The sequence below is a fragment of the Dendropsophus ebraccatus genome, chromosome 5, assembly GCF_027789765.1.
Source record: "Dendropsophus ebraccatus isolate aDenEbr1 chromosome 5, aDenEbr1.pat, whole genome shotgun sequence".
In the NCBI taxonomy this organism is placed as follows: domain Eukaryota; kingdom Metazoa; phylum Chordata; class Amphibia; order Anura; family Hylidae; genus Dendropsophus; species Dendropsophus ebraccatus.
In genome coordinates this window covers 138,687,353-138,703,208 of record NC_091458.1, presented here as the reverse complement: position 1 = coordinate 138,703,208, position 15,856 = coordinate 138,687,353, and the positions used below count along the sequence as shown (strand labels likewise).

At 43.8% G+C, this 15,856-nt stretch overlaps 1 protein-coding gene across 3 annotated transcripts; it reads right to left on the bottom strand.

The window, feature by feature from the left end:
* Positions 1 to 689: 689 nt before the first annotated feature.
* PPARD (peroxisome proliferator activated receptor delta) lies at positions 690 to 14,622 on the bottom strand. Of its 3 annotated transcripts, none has more exons than XM_069971452.1 (6): positions 14,531 to 14,622; positions 11,474 to 11,619; positions 8,912 to 9,050; positions 4,059 to 4,246; positions 3,362 to 3,812; positions 690 to 1,165 (listed from the first exon to the last, which is right to left on the bottom strand). In XM_069971452.1, exons 1-6 carry the CDS (start codon positions 14,592 to 14,594, stop codon positions 918 to 920), a joined length of 1,236 nt encoding a protein of 411 aa, XP_069827553.1. In that variant the 5' UTR covers positions 14,595 to 14,622; the 3' UTR covers positions 690 to 917. The 3 variants fall into 3 exon arrangements, with proteins under 3 accessions (XP_069827553.1, XP_069827555.1, XP_069827554.1); XM_069971454.1 differs by lacking the exon at positions 14,531 to 14,622 and adding an exon at positions 12,694 to 12,945; XM_069971453.1 differs by lacking the exon at positions 14,531 to 14,622 and adding an exon at positions 12,597 to 12,676.
* Positions 14,623 to 15,856: the final 1,234 nt, after the last annotated feature.

Genomic DNA, 15,856 nt, shown 5'->3' with positions numbered 1-15,856 from the left:
GGGCCCGCCTCCAGTGTTCATGCCTGGCGGTGCTCAGTAACAGACCGGCATCATGCATTGGAATCAGCCGGCGGCAAGTCAAAAAAGGGACGGCACCACCGCCATCCCCGAGCTAGTCTGTTCATGTAAAAAAAATAATAAAATTAAAAAGTGATGTACCTGGTGGTACATTCGCTTTAAGCATTTCCTAGACACATGTCAAGTTTTGATTGGTTTAGTGAGGTCTGGGTGCTGATATCCTCTAAAGACTTTCTAAAATCCGTCTCCAAGGAGCAACACAGGAAAAGAAGCACCCAACTGAGCACTTCTCCCTAGTTGTTCTAGTAATCCAGCATCCCTGACCAATTACAACTTTTGACATATCTCTATGACACGTCAAAAAAAATTTTTAATTACAGTGACACTTTAATATTTCAAGCCCTTGGACAGAATTTTAGCGCCATATTAAGAAAAAGATAATAAGATCATTATTATTATGGTTTCCTGAATAGAGATGAGCGAACCGGGTTCAGGTTCGAGTCGATCCGAACCAGAACGTTCTGTATTTGATTAGCTGGGGCTGCTGAACTTGGATAAAGCTCTAAGGTTGTCTGGAAAACATGGATACAGCCAATGACTATATCCATGATTTCCACATAGTCTTAGGGCTTTATCCAACTTCAGCAGCCACTGCTAATCAAATGCCGAAAGTTCGGGTTCGGATCGACTCGAACATGCTCCTGGTTCGCTCATCTCTAATCCTGAAATATGGGACGTTCATGAATACAGAACACTATTATAACGGAACATTAGAAAAAGTTAGTGCAAATTGGTAAGTGCTAGGAAGAAATGTACTTATGCCTCATTGTTGGGGGATACACATTCAGATATAAATAAGGAATCAATATACGCATGTTAGTATTATAGGTATGTTATAGTCAGTACATGTCCCTGTAGATCTCCTGTAGCAGAGGATGCAGTGATGCACTGGATTCTGTACGTTTTATACTTTGTACAAGCTCTGCATGCTCAGTCACCAGTTGGCGCAGATCAGCCATCTTGTGTAAGAGTTTTGGAAATAAGAAAGGAGCATCTGGGTGAGATGTCTGCAGATGACGCCCCAGAGCACTGAGAATTCTTTCTTGGATGTCTTCTACCTGGGAGGAACTCATGAGGCCCGGGCGGTCTAGATGTAAATAAGGAAAAAAAAATTAGTTGGAACAGCAATGATAAGGAACATTTTGTTGTCAACAATAAGAAGTGCCAAAAGGACAGATAAAAGTAAAGTAGTTAGTGTATAGCTGGTCTGCTACATAGGTTAATAAAGGATTAATAACCTGTAGGTAACACAACATCTTTTTAGGTGAAATAACGGTTGTTATCTTATAATGGCGGCCGTAAAACTATCATAATTATTAACGGCTGTCATTTAAAAAAAAAAAAACAGATTTTTTTTGTTTGTTTTCACCTAAAGATGATGTTGCCTTAATGTTACCTTACTAGTTTTGGAGAAGAAAGAATTCTATATAATAGGAGTCATCAGAACTTGCGTGACTCCCAAACACTTTTATGAAGAATAGTTTACTTTAGCTAAAGTTAGCTTTCTGGGTTAGTGTAAACCACTGCTGAGATGAATAATCCTGCGTTACGGATAGGTAATCCGCTGTATCTAACTAGATTTTTTATTTTTTTTTAAACAAATAGAAAATAAATTAATAGAATAAGAATAAAAACTGGACAAATGTGTCATTCCCAATATGAAAATAATAGAAAGTTGCATCTTCCGTGCATGGACTGATAAAGGGATAATGCTGTATTTAATAATAGGAAATATTAATATTCGCCTTAGGATATTAATATTCATTTATGAATATTTAATAGAAATATTGATATTTTGATACTCATAATCCTGTAAAATGTCCATATGACCATATTGGAAATGTGAGGATATCTCCTAACTCTTTTCTAACCGGTCTCTCCTTCTCTAAGCTCGCTCCCCTGCCATCTATGCTGAGTGCAGCAGTCAGGCTTGTCTTTCTATCCAGCCGATACACTAATGCATATCTCCTCCGCCATCTCTGTCTCCACCCTACCCAGGCTTTAGGTTCTGCCAATGATCTTAAGGCCCTATTACACGGGCCAATGTTGAGTAGAAAGCGAGCGTCGACCTGTCAGATAAGCACTCGCCTTCTCCTCATTCCCTGTGCTATTAGACACACATACATCCTGGCGGCCCATAGAGGAAAATGGCGGTCAGCTGCTGCCACTCCTATTACATGGTGCGACGTGCAGCAGACCATCGCTGTGCTGATCATTTTGTTTCAGCTTGTTGAAAGATCATGATCTGTCGGCTGATCGTGACCTTTCAACAAGCCCTATTACACCAATTGATTATCGTCTGGAATGGTCAATAATCGGCCAAGTACAGCAAATAATCACTTCATGTAATAGGGCCTCAAGACTAAAATCTTCCAGGAATTTAACATCTCACTGCCATAGGCTGTATCCATGTTTTCCAGGACTCCCTAGGGTGCCATGCTACTTCTCCTGTTGCCAGGAGTCAAATGCCATTCGGGGTCAGAGGACGTTGCCAAACCCAAACAGCCTGGCAAGTTCACTCAACACTCCTTATAACGCATCCACTAAACACTATGTTATGCAGAGGCCCACTTAGATGGGTGAATGTAAAATAGCTTTTGAATAAATGTTAGTTCAGCAGGTTAGATGAATCTTACCTTCTTATAGCTCCCTATTGTGCACAGGATGCTGAGGAAGGTATAACTTATCTTCATCCTCGGTACTGTTCCAGTGCTGTTTGTAGTGTAATCCTGTGTCCGATAAGGTCATTTGGAGCACTGGGGGCAGGGATACCAGTACCCCAAGTGCCGATCCACCGCCGACCAGCCTGCCCTTTCTACTAATTATTAATAAAGGGGGCTGGCCGGATCGGTGCTCTGGGGATGGTAGTCCTGCCACCAGTGCTCTAAAGGTGGAATTTAGACATAACTTCATGCCCTGTGCGCAATAGGGAGTTATTAGGTTTGATTAGTCTAACCTGCTGATAATTCCCCTTTAAGTTTTTGGCCTTGCCTTTCTCTTTGTGAAGCTTGCGACTGATCAGATCTGAAATGTAATACTGTACTTTAAACGACAGCCTTCCTGCTTTATAACATAATATTCACAACCTAGACTAAATTTTCATGGTGACCGGTTCCCTTTAAGGAAGGAGACAACTGCTGTTAGTAGAAGGTGAGGTATGTAAAATAACCTTATAATCAACTATTAGCAACTTTACAACTTCTTTCACTATAAGTAGCTAACACAGAGATTTGGAAAGAAGGCATTGAACAAAAAAGGAGAGAAATATTGATAAGTCTCTAACCACCACATAGGATGATAGCAGCTACAAAAAGTGCCAGGTCACTGTCGTTAAGTTCCAGTGCATTGAACTTAGAGGCGAAGTTGAATTTAGGTTCCATGATGTGACAGAAGGGGAGCCGAAGGCTGCGTAAAAATTCACGAGTGACGAAGGCACGACCTCCAGCTACCAGTAGCCCGTCCTTGTTCATAAGTGAGGCCAGCATACAAAATATTGCTTCATGGACTCCATATTTAAGAAGTGTGACCTGATCATTGAGGTAGAGTGTGCCGAAACCTGGAATATTCTTGGCAAAGTCAGTAAGTGCCCGAACAGTCTCCACCGATGTGCACTGACAACGGTAAAATACATGAACTCCAATCTCTGTCCCAGGAGGATCCAGTGTCGGCAGCTGGTCCCAAACTGTTCCTCTCTCTGCCTGCCATAGGGTCTCCATGTCGTGTATCACAAAAGGCTAAAGAAAAAGGAGGATGCAGTGGATATTGTTATTGGTATGAAAATTTGCGTAAGTATGTGTTCTATTTTATTTAATGTCCAATAAGAAGATAATTTACCTAACCAATTGCTTTGTAGTTAGAACTTTTGATTATATGGAAGGTTTGTTTGTTAGTATATTAAAATAATTTCACTTTTGCTTAATATGAATTTTGATTAATATCTTATACATCAGTCGGTTCTTTAATACGTTACATTTCCTCACCGAAATGCTACTCCTGCCGGTCAGAATATCCCGTGCTCTTTTCTTTGTCATGGTGAATGTACTCATATAGGAAGAATGAATGTTTTGGGAAAGAGCCACCAGATTGGACATTGGAGAAGGAGAGTCCCCAGTCGTAGCCTGTACAAGACGTCTTCTCTCTGCTTCCGGCATTCGACCAAACCTTATCGCTGTAATGAAAAAGTAAAGAACTGGGTTACCCATTGGTACATCTTCTGTGTATAGGACTGGGATTTATGGTGAATCTGTAGACATTAAAAATGCGCTATAATTATCGATCACTAGTAAAAACGAGCAATTTTGTAGTGAAGGATTCTGAGGTTATTACATTCAACGATCACTGTTATGAATCATCGTTATTACGCCATTACATGGTCGCTAATCGTTTTTCAGGACAAACCCACACAACATGTTTTATTGTCGAACGATTTATTACACAAACAGATATGCGAACGATTGCCAAACTGCAAACAATATTTTTTCAACATGATGAAAAACAAAAATGAGCAATATTTCATTCGTCATTTGATCGTTGCGCGTTATTACACGGACAGATAATCACTCATTTTCGTTATAGCGACTTTTTAAACGAAAATCACTCGGCCTTAAAGAGGATGTACCATCAGGTACATCCTGTTTAATTTGACCCACCGATAGAACGGCCCGGTTTCTGTGTACGGCGCCGTTCTATGCACGGGTCCTGGGCTGTTGCTCAAGCACTGGAGGCCGGCCCTCCCCCAGTGGGAGGGAATTCTTTCCCCCGTATGACGCGGCTCCTTTACAATCAATGGAGCCGCGTCATAGAGGGGAGGGAATTCCCTCCCACTGGGGGGAAAAACGGACCACGGCATCGGCTTCCCCATGACAGCGCCATTCTATCGGTGGGTTAAATTAAAGAGGATGTTCCTGATGGTACATTGTCTTTAAGTCCTTCCTGTTCAAAATGTGCCCAATGCCTTGGTTAGGGTAAAAAATGATCTTTTGATCTGCAGCAGCTAAGTCAATGAGGTGTGGCACTGTTTAGACAAGTGATTATTAGGAGAATTCCCAGGGGTGTTCCTAATGATGAGGGGAAAGCAGAGGCATCGCAGGCCTAGGACACAGACACTCAAGGCCACTCCTTATTGACTCCTGCAGATTAAAAGATAATTTTTTACCCTAACCAAGGACAGATGTTATATCAAATCCTACACTGAGATATTAAACACACATAGGAATGGGAGATTTATCATTGTTAGCATGCCAGTGTTGGGCAGATTTCTGCTCGAAGTGAATGTACCATCAGGCCCTGGCTGAAGCACTGGAGGCAGGCCGACCCACCCTCAGTGGGAGGTTGGGAAGCTTATCCCAGTTTTCCAGAACGGGATCCATCTTTTTCCAGCACCTGGGGAGGAGCAGCAGAGAGCCGAGCAGACTTGAAACCCCCGCAGCCTGATGAGCAGAGTGCAGATAGGAACAAAGCGCTTCACTTCCTTCCTACTGTAAATTCGCTTATCTCTAACTAGGATTGCTGATTTTTTTTTAAATTATATATCAGAAAAAACTGCAGCTTGCCATATTTAATAATTCACATCGGTAACAGGTGTAAATTATAGTGGAAATAGATTTGTAAGGCTGCTGCATGGGCAGGTCCAGATGTGCAATCTCTATTGGGAGCCCAGTGCCTCTTAAAGAGAAGTCTGGCCAGACCTATTTTTTTTTTAAGCAAGTGCTGGGGAAGGGCAGGATAAAAGAAATAAAGTGCTCTTACTTCCCCAGTCCCAACACTGGTGGCCGCTCCCTGGTCTGAGTGGGGACGTGGGAGGTCTGCTCAGCCAGTCATCAGCTGAGGCAGGATCCCTTTACCGCCGCTGACTGGCTGAGCGGACCTCACACATCCCCCCCACCACCACCTAAAGTGTTTTGATTTGAGGCATTTTTGCTGTCTGAGAAACAGTTTGTGTATATATATGTTATTACAGAGTGTTCACAGATTGCTGTGCTTCCCTAGACTTTCACATAGTACGTTAATAAATTCAAAATATAGCCAGGTTTTATACCTATTTTACTGTTGTATTTTGCTTTTATTGTATATGAATACAACCTCAATCTAGACACTGGGCACTTTGTTTAATATCACCCACCAACATTGAGATTATTGTTTCAACCAGTAATTAAATAAAATAAAACTTGACCTGACTGAACTATCCTAGACCTTGGACCTGCCATCACAGCTATGGACCACTGTTAATCACAGGATGATAAAACTTTCCATCTCGATGTGAACTGAACAGATGTTTAGAAATAGAGTGACTTGCAGCGAACACACACACAGCTGTACTGACAGTTTTCTAAAAGGCTGTGTGACAGTCACCTTTAGCAGTTTTTTTGCCCACCAAAATAAACAGTGGTCCTGATGTACCAATGTGTCTGCATGATTATTCTGTCCAAAAACTGTTGCACAGGACTTTTTCCTTTGCATTTATTATAGGTTTTTGACACTTTCAAGACACTTTTCCATGAGGTTGGAAATGGCGGCGCGCAACTGTGTGCTAAAAAGAGCATCAAAATCTGCCTCAGAAGTCTGGTGTACTTCAAGCAAAGTAACAGTTAGTCCAAGCTTAGGGTACTATTACACGGGACGATAATCGGCTAAATTCCATGTAATATACACAACTATCAGCCCAGGGCGGTTTGTAGAGGCGGGCGGGCCAGGCGACCGCACTGGGCGCCGACAGATAGGGGGCGCCCCCCGGTCCCTCCAGGCAGCCCGATCTAGTACAGTGAGCTTCCGGCACAGGCAGCCTGCCACACACCTGCCCGGAAGCTCACTGCTGTAGCCCTGCAGCGCCCGGACTTCTCCTCTCTTCTGTTTGGCAGTGGACATGTGACGTGATTACATGACCGCCGCCGAGGAGAGAAGTCTGGGCACTGCGGGGCTACAGCGGTGAGCAGGTGTGTGGCAGGCTGCCTGTGCCGGAAGCTCACTGTACTTGCAAGATCAGCTGCCAGAGGGAGACGCTGCTGCAGGATCCAGGAGAGTTGAGTGTATTTTTTTTCTTCTCATAATTGCTGCAATGTGGGGGCTACAAAGGGGCCAATAGTATGGAAGGCTACACGGGGGAGGGCTATAATATGGGGGCTATTCGGATGGGGGGGCTACTCGGGGGGGAGGGCTATACTATGGGGGGGCTACTCGGGGGGAGAGCTATACTATGGGGGGCTACTCGGGGAGGGCTATACTTTGGGGGGCTAGGCTATACTTTGGGGGTCTAGACGAGGGGAGACATTACTATGGGGGGCTACACGGGGGGAGGGCTATCCTGTATGGGGCTATTACTATCGGTACTGCACAGGGGGATTAGTACATTGGGGGGTAGCACAGGGGGGATTATTACTATTAGGGGGAGCACTGGGGGGATTATTACTATATGGGGGCACAGCAGGGGATCCTACATACAGGGGCAACCCACATAGCTACTGACTTCGCTGCACATGACACAAAAAAGTGGAAGTTGTTGTAAAAGTGCGGAGCCTAAGATGTTTGTCTGGCAGGTTCAGAAGAGATGAATTGTAGCTGGAAGAAATCATCATGGAGGCCTGGACTGGATGGAGAGGCAAAGAAAAGTGACACCTCAGATCCAAGAAGACGTCACCTGTGAGTCACGAAATAACTTTTTTTTTTTGGGGGGGGGGGGGCTCTTATAGCAAGATTCGCCCTGTAGTCCAAATTACCTAGAAACGGCCCTGTATCAGCTGATGACAAGGATCATCGCCTGATCATTGATATAGGTTTGGACCTATAATTGCAATAGCGGAGCGCGGCCGGCTGATGTTTTGCAAAGTGCATGCATTACCTATCCATGGTCCAGGGCTCCTACTGCGCTCTGCTTCTCCTCGAGTCCCGTTCACTGCAGCTTCAGAGCGGGCTGTCTTAGCTGACAGGCGCTCAGCCAATCACTGGCCAGGACCGCCGCGGCCAGTGATTGGCTAAGTGTTCTGTCAGCTAAAACATGCCGCCCTGAAGCTGCAGCACGCGGGACCCAGGGAGTAGCGGACCAAAAGAGGAGCCCTGGACCATGGATAGGTAATGTATGCAGTTTGAGCAAGGGCTGCTAGGACATCGGTATCGATTTCCGTGTAGCCCTTGTTAAACGATAATCGGGCCGTGTAAAAGGCCCAGTAAACGAGCGCCGATCTAGCAGATCGGCGCTCGTTTACAGTTATTATCGGGCCGTGTAATAACACCCTTCGAGTGGACCCTTATATGCGCACAGATTTATCAAACACAAAGCACAAATAGAAAACAGCTCACCACTCCAAACAGTATACAAAGTAGTAGTAGTCAGAATACAAATGAGGATTTCCGTTCAGCAATTCAGGTGTCTCCAATTAACATGGCTTTATATATCATAAAACCAAAATCTGTTTGTACCAAGAACACCAAGGTTTAGCTTAACCTTTAGTCATAGCAAACAGAAAATCACAAAATTAAAGGGGTTGTCTGGGATAAATTGCTCATTGATGTACTGCCAGGGCTTTGAGGAACTTGTCAGTAATGCATACTTACCTGGCTTGAGCAGCTGCCGGATCTCTAGCTGCCTATTCTTCTATTTTGTCTATGCTGACAGTCCATTTCCAGAGGGAGAAGGTCGCCACCAGATGTTACCAAAACACTGATAGCGGCAGAGAACGGGCGGCCCGAGATCAGGCAGCGGCAGGCGAATGGGACAGGCATTTTGTCATTTACTATATACTATGACTACAGGTTGAGCTAAACCCAAAACACATCAGAATCTTTGTACTGTGGTTTTTTGACCTGTATATGTAGTATCTCATCATGTTAAGGTGCTTACCATTGTGGGACATCCCCAGACTCAGACACTTATTAAAGCGACAATATTGGCATTTATTTCTGTTTTTCTTCTGTATCTTGCAGTTGCGATCACAGTGTTCATACTGAAGCCTCATCCGCAGGGTCCGACGAAAGAAACCCTGTAATACATTTTCTTAAACATTAATTCACCAGATTCACCGAAAAGTTCTAGATTAGTTAGAAATATGCCTGTGGATATGCTATAAATGTCTTACCTCCAGCACATGCACATATTAGAGGATTAAAAGCCTTCACCTACCACAGCGCAAGAGTGAATGGCACTATTGGGCTGTATTCACACATCATCATAATGATGAGCGTTTTTATTGGACAGCCACCATTTATTACCGTTATTATTTGTAAAACAGCAGCAGTTTTTATAAAATTATTTGCCGTTAAATAACAGCTGTCCCAAAAAAAAAGGCCATTATTTTAACGGTGTGTGAACATAGCCTTGAAGTGTATGTGAGATTTGAAATTCCTACAAAACTCAATGAAGCGTGTGGAAGTGGGGAACCAGCAAACAAAGGTAGAACTGTCACACTTATATATTAGTCCACAACCACCCAACATTTTTGGGGGCGCTTAACAGCTAAGGGTCCATTAACAAAGAAAAATTATCTGACAGAAAATGAAAGATTTGAAGCCAAAGCCAGAAACAGACTATGAAAAGAGATCAGGTCATAAAGGAAAGCATGAGATTTTTCCTCTTTTCAAACTCATTTCTGGCTTTGGCTTCAAATCTTTGGCAGATAATCTTTCTGTGTAAATGGACCCTTACTCTCCGCACCTAAACTGGAGACAAGACATGAAAGAAACAGCAGCAACAAAGCAATATAGAGGGTTTTACTACAACTGCTGCTGAAGCCTTCAGACTACACAGAGAGAAAGGGGAGATCAGATACAAGAGGCAGTGGAAAGGCCCCTTGCACACAAGCTCCCCCCTCACCCGTTAGTACAGTGGCGCCTTGGATTACGAGTATAATTCGTTCCAGGACCGCGCTTGTAATGCAAATCCACTCTTAAACCAAAGCAACTTTTCCCATAAGAAATGATAGAAATGCAGACAATTGGTTCCACACCCCAAAAATAATGATTTATTATTCTGAATAACATGTAAAACAGATGAAACAAACATTTAGAAACAGCTGAATATGTGATATTATAATTTACTGTACAGTAATAGAGAGGATGGGAAACACAAGGGCGGACAGAGACTGCAGGGAGCATGAAGGAATGAGCAGGGTTGATGTGGGCACATACATGAAGCACTCTCTGTCCGGGGAGAGAGGGGTTACAGCTATGGAAAGATTACCTCCACAGTCCTGTCCCCTGATGTAAGCCCCAGCCTGAAGTACACAAAAAAACGAAAATTGGCCTGGAATGGAAGGGTATATATATATATATATATATATATACCCTTTCGTTTTTTCCTCCTCATGTTTTAAAGGCCATAGTACTTGCATTTTTTCACCTACGGACCCACATGAGCCCTTATTTTTTGCGCCACTAATTGTACTTTGCAATGACAGACTTAATTTTTGCATAAAATATGCTGCAAAACCAGTAAAAAAATTATATGCGCGGTGAAATTGAAAATAAGACGCAATATTTTTTATTCAGGGTGTTTGGGGTTTATGCCATTCGCCTTATGGTAAAACAGACTAGTTATCTATGTTTCTCAAGTCGGTACGATTACAATTATATGTAACTTGCATTAAAAAACTAAATGTTTCTTAAAATTGCTCTATTCCCATCCTTGTAACGCTTTTATCCTTTGGTCTATGGGGCTGTGTGGTGTGTCATTTTTTGCGCCATGATGTGTACTTTCTATTGGTACATTACTTATGCGTATATGTGACTTTTTGATCACTTTTTATCATTTACCGTGCGAGATCACGAATGTGCAATTATGCTCCCGCCAATACCAAATATGTTATTTTTTTTATTTATAAAATAGGAAAAGGTGGGTGATTCAAACTTTTATTAGGGGAGGGGATTTTTTTTTCACACACATTAATTAGAAGCCCCCTGGGGCACTTCTATGAACACAGTACTGATCTCCCATTGAAATCAATGCTGTGCATACAATAAAGTACTGATCAATTAGATCAGTGCTCTATTACTCTGGTCTGCAGCAGACCAGATACGTGGATTGCCGAGTCGGGAACAGCGTCATTCTGGCCAGAGTCCCGGCCTGGCCAGTATAACGGATCCTGGTCCAGCCACTAGACACCAGAGATAGGGGCTATGGAGGACATTTAAATGCAGCTGTCAAATTTAACAGCTGCATTTAACTGTCCTAATTAGCAAATGTGGCAATCGGCAACATCCGCCAACAGCTGTGGTCCCGGGCAGCAGAAAGCATACAGGATCGCGGCCCTCTCTGAACCTCCCCACCCGCAGCAGGACGTACCTCTACATCCTGCGGCGGGAAGGGGTTTACTATATATATATATATATATATATATATATAAATATATATATATATATATATATATATATATATATATTCTTGCAGTAGGCAGGCTTCATATCTTACCTTGCAACCTTCACATGCATGCACCCCATAATGGAAACCAGAAGCTTTGTCACCACAGATCTTGCAGTCCACGTTATGCACAGTCTGCTGATCCCCTGGAGAACTTGAAAGTTGTTCATCTGAGGATGGAGATCTAGGTTGGATTTCTGCAATATTAAAGGAAATGTGTCATTACCTATTGTTTAAATGGTTTGTATGTTAACCATTTTTCAAAGTCTTTTTTTTGTAATATTTTTCTCATTTTCCATTTTACTATCTATATTATTAAAGGGGTTATCCAGTGTTAGAAAAACACGGCCACACAACACAACATGACTCACCAGTTTGTGTAGGGTTCTGCAATTCTGTTTAATTGAAGTGAATGGAGCTGAAAGCGACTCTGTACCCACAATCAACCCCCCCCCCCAACAGCTTGTACCGTCAGATAGCTGCTTTTAATCAAAGATCTGTCCTGGAGTCCGTTTGGCAGGTGATGCAGTTATTGTCCTAAAAAACAACTTTTAAACTTGCAGGCCTATGCCCAATGGCCTGTACCAACTCTGTCCCTCCTCCTCACCCTCTTTATCATTAGGAATGCCCCAGGCATGATTTATCCTATTCATTACATGTCTGAACACTGCACATAGGCCTTAACAATCCAGCCCAAGTGCAGCGTTTAGACAAAAGATGAATAGAAGAAATCCTGGGCCAGGGGCATTCCTAATGATAAAGAGGGTGGGGAGGAGGGACGGAGAGGTGTCGCAGGCCTAGGGCACAGACATTCCAGGCCAGGCCAATTTATCACAGGGCTACAAGTTTAAAAGTTGTTTTTTAGGACAATAACTGCATCACCTGCCGAACGGACCCCAGGACAGATCTTGGATTAAAAACAAGCGGTTTGGGGGGGGGGGGGGAGGGGTGTCAGATTGTGGGTACAGAATTACCTTAATTGCAAGCCACACCTGAACAGGAGACAAGAAGAGCCATATTTTTCTAAAACGCTGGATAACCCCTTTAATGGATTTTAAATCTTGCAGTTCTCAATCTAGTCACTAAGCCTAATAATGAGCTGACTCTTTCTGTTCTGTTTAGAAAAAATTACAGCAGATGACACCATTAAACAGATAGGACAGGATCACAATACCTGTTAAGAGCTTAGCCTCTCTATCCATGTACATTGACCCCTGCATAGATTACAGAGCATGCCTAGAAACATCTCCTATAGTAGTGAATAGGGTCACCTCCAGACTCTTGTGCCAATGTCCATAGAGCCTCTTCTTATCATATGTACATATATCCAGAGGCAATTTAGCATCAGTTTTCTCGCTACAAAATGTTTGCTTTTCCACAGGTCTGACTACAAGTAGCTGTTACTCTTATGCACAGCAACTTTTAATCATGGCTTTTTGTGTTTCTCCTTTATTTTTTGTGGCATTCATCATTGTGTTCCTATGGACGGTCACACTTCAAGATGTTTGTGCCCTAACTGAATTTCAAACTGTAATACAACAGGTACTATTGTAGATGTTATACAACTGCCACACTCATATAATCTGCGTGTGACTAACATATTCAATTACTATGTTCACTTCCTATATATTTTTGTAAATATATAGACAGACAAGTCAAACATACAATTCAAACACAAGAGGTAGAAAAACCCCTCTGCAAATGTTCACATAATAATAAGACATGTTAAAGGAGGAGTCCGACAGAATATAAAATCCGTCTGGGGGGAAACTGATTACAAATACTAACTTGCCTTTTCCTGTGCCCGTGTTGAGCTGCGGGACCCCTGATGGAAGGTGTTCTCCCTCCGAGTCCTGGCGTTATCACTAAAAGGCCTGGCCCGACTGATAGACTGGCCACTCAGCCAATCAGTGACTGGAGCAGCGTTCCACCCCTGTCACTGGCTGGCGGAGTGGCCAGTCCATCAGCCAGGTTGTGACGTGTCAGCTTCAGAGATTTTGGAACCTGGCGGGGGTCCTGCAGATGGTCCCACCGCTCACCGCGGGCACGGGGACAGGTGAGTTAGTACTTGTAATCAATTCCCCGCCCGCCAGCTGCTGGATTTTATAACCCACCAAACTTCTTGCACTCCACGAAGTCCATTCAGAAATTGGCAGTTCTTAAAGGGCAAACAGTCCCCTATAGTCTATCAAAGACAGGTAGTGAGCAGTGTTGTGCCAAGGTAGGGTTCAGGTAGCGCACCACTACCCTTGAGGTGGCTTCTGCCTGTCTCTCCCTGTTTGAGTATAGGGAAACTAATGGCAGCAGGCAGAAGCCACTAGCGATAGCCCTGATAACTTCAGGTAGCATGCAAGTGATGAAAGGTTGCTGTTAATCATCATCCACAATAGTAGAGCCCAACACTGTTTAAAGTGGAATTGTCATTTAAAACAAAAAAACTTTTGACATGTCATAGACACGGTCCGGGTCTGAGTGTTCACATCCTGACTAGTCATGAGAACGAGCTGGGAGTCCGCACTGAAGATCCTGCTCTGTGTCTTTAAGAAAGTTGGGCTCCATAAGCTTACACGCAAAGGCGGGACAGGACTGTGCTTAGCGTGGTCTTCTCCCCACTCGTTCTCACGATCAGTACCCGGACCAATCAAAACTTTTAATGTCCTCTATGACATATCAAAAGTTTTTGAAACGACGGGTACACTTTAAGAAGCCTTGCAGCTCACCATACAGTCATAACGCATACACAAAATGATCTACACTAAATACATGACAACAACATGTATCAGACGTACAGAGATTTATCGTATCATTAGCCGAATTCGTCTATAAAGAATACAATATAGATTTCAATATGATAACAAACTGATCAAAAACTAAAGTTGTGGGATTTACTGAATAGCTATATACTATAATCATCTTCTATATACTGCCGGCTTTATCAGTAGCTAACTTCCTGACATGACGCCTATAAAGACATACGAGACTGTACTCTGCTGTAAACAAACCAGGCATCCACACTCACAGGGTTTAGCTGGCGTAGCTCAATGTGACATGCATACAGATACAAATCACTAAAACCTTAGATAGAGAATCAAATGAACTATAATTTACCGTCTTTCATCTGTCTGCGCTGTGACAGGGTTTTTTTTATTCGTGATTTAAAGAGCCATACCATCCCCCTTCCTGCTATGCTACTTCCTGTGACTGGGATGACATCACAGCAGGCTGCTGGAATGCGACTCCTGTGGGGGTGGAGAGAGCTCAATGCATTCCCAGCAAACTCTCTGACCCCTTCCCTTCACCCTGGCTTCTGCATCCTTTCTGCGCACAACAATTCCAGCATGTGTTGACCTATACCAGGGGTACTCAACAACTTTTAGTGAAAGTACACTTACCGGGGTCTATTGTCAGGTGAAGGTCCGAGCTGAACATCAGTAGTAAACGTATTTTGTTACTTTTCACAAACATTGTTGAACTATTTACATACAGAATTGATGCTTATAAGTGGGAAAACTGGCATTTTTTTCTCTCTCATCAGCCCTTATATAGACCCCTGTGCGCTCCCCCAGTAGTATATAGCCCCCCTGTGCGCTCCCCCAGTAGTATATAGCCCCCTGTGCGCTCCCCCAGTAGTATATAGCCCCCCTGTGCGCTCCCCCAGTAGTATATAGCCCCCCTGTGCGCTCCCCCAGTAGTATATAGCCCCCTGTGCGCTTCCCCAGTAGTATATAGCCCCCCTGTTGCTCCCCCAGTAGTCTATAGCCCCCAGTAGTATATACCCCCCCCTGTGAGCTCCCCCAGTAGTATATAGCCCCCCTTGTTGCTCCCCCAGTAGTATATAGCCCACAGTAGTATATAGCCCCCCTGTGAGCTCCCCCAGTAGTATATAGCCCCCTGTGCGCTCCCCTAGAAGTATATAGCCCCCCTGTGAGCTCCCCCAGTAGTATATAGCCCCCCTGTGCGCTCCCCCCAGTAGTATATAGACCCCTTTGAGCTCCCCCCAGTAGTATATAGCCCCTCCCAGTAGTATAAAAGCCCCCCTGTGAGCTTCCCCTTAATAGTATATAGCCTCCCTGTGAGCTCCCCCCGAGTAGTACATAGCCTCTCTTTGAACTCCCCCAAGTAGTATATAGCTCCCCTGTAAGCTCTCCCCAGTAGTATATAGCCCCCCAAAGTATAATATAGCCCCCCTGTGCGCTCCCCCAGTAGTATATAGCCCCCTCAGTAGTATATAGCCCCCCTGTGAGCTCCCCCCAGTAGTATATAGCCCCCCTGTGCGCTCCCCCCGTAGTATATATTCCCTCTGTTCGCTCCCCCTCCCATATAGCCCCCCTGTGCGTTCCCTCTCCCATATAGTATAACATAAAAAAACAAACACTTATACTCACCTGGGTCCGGACGTCTCCTCTTCTCTTCGCTCCTTTCATTCCTCACAGA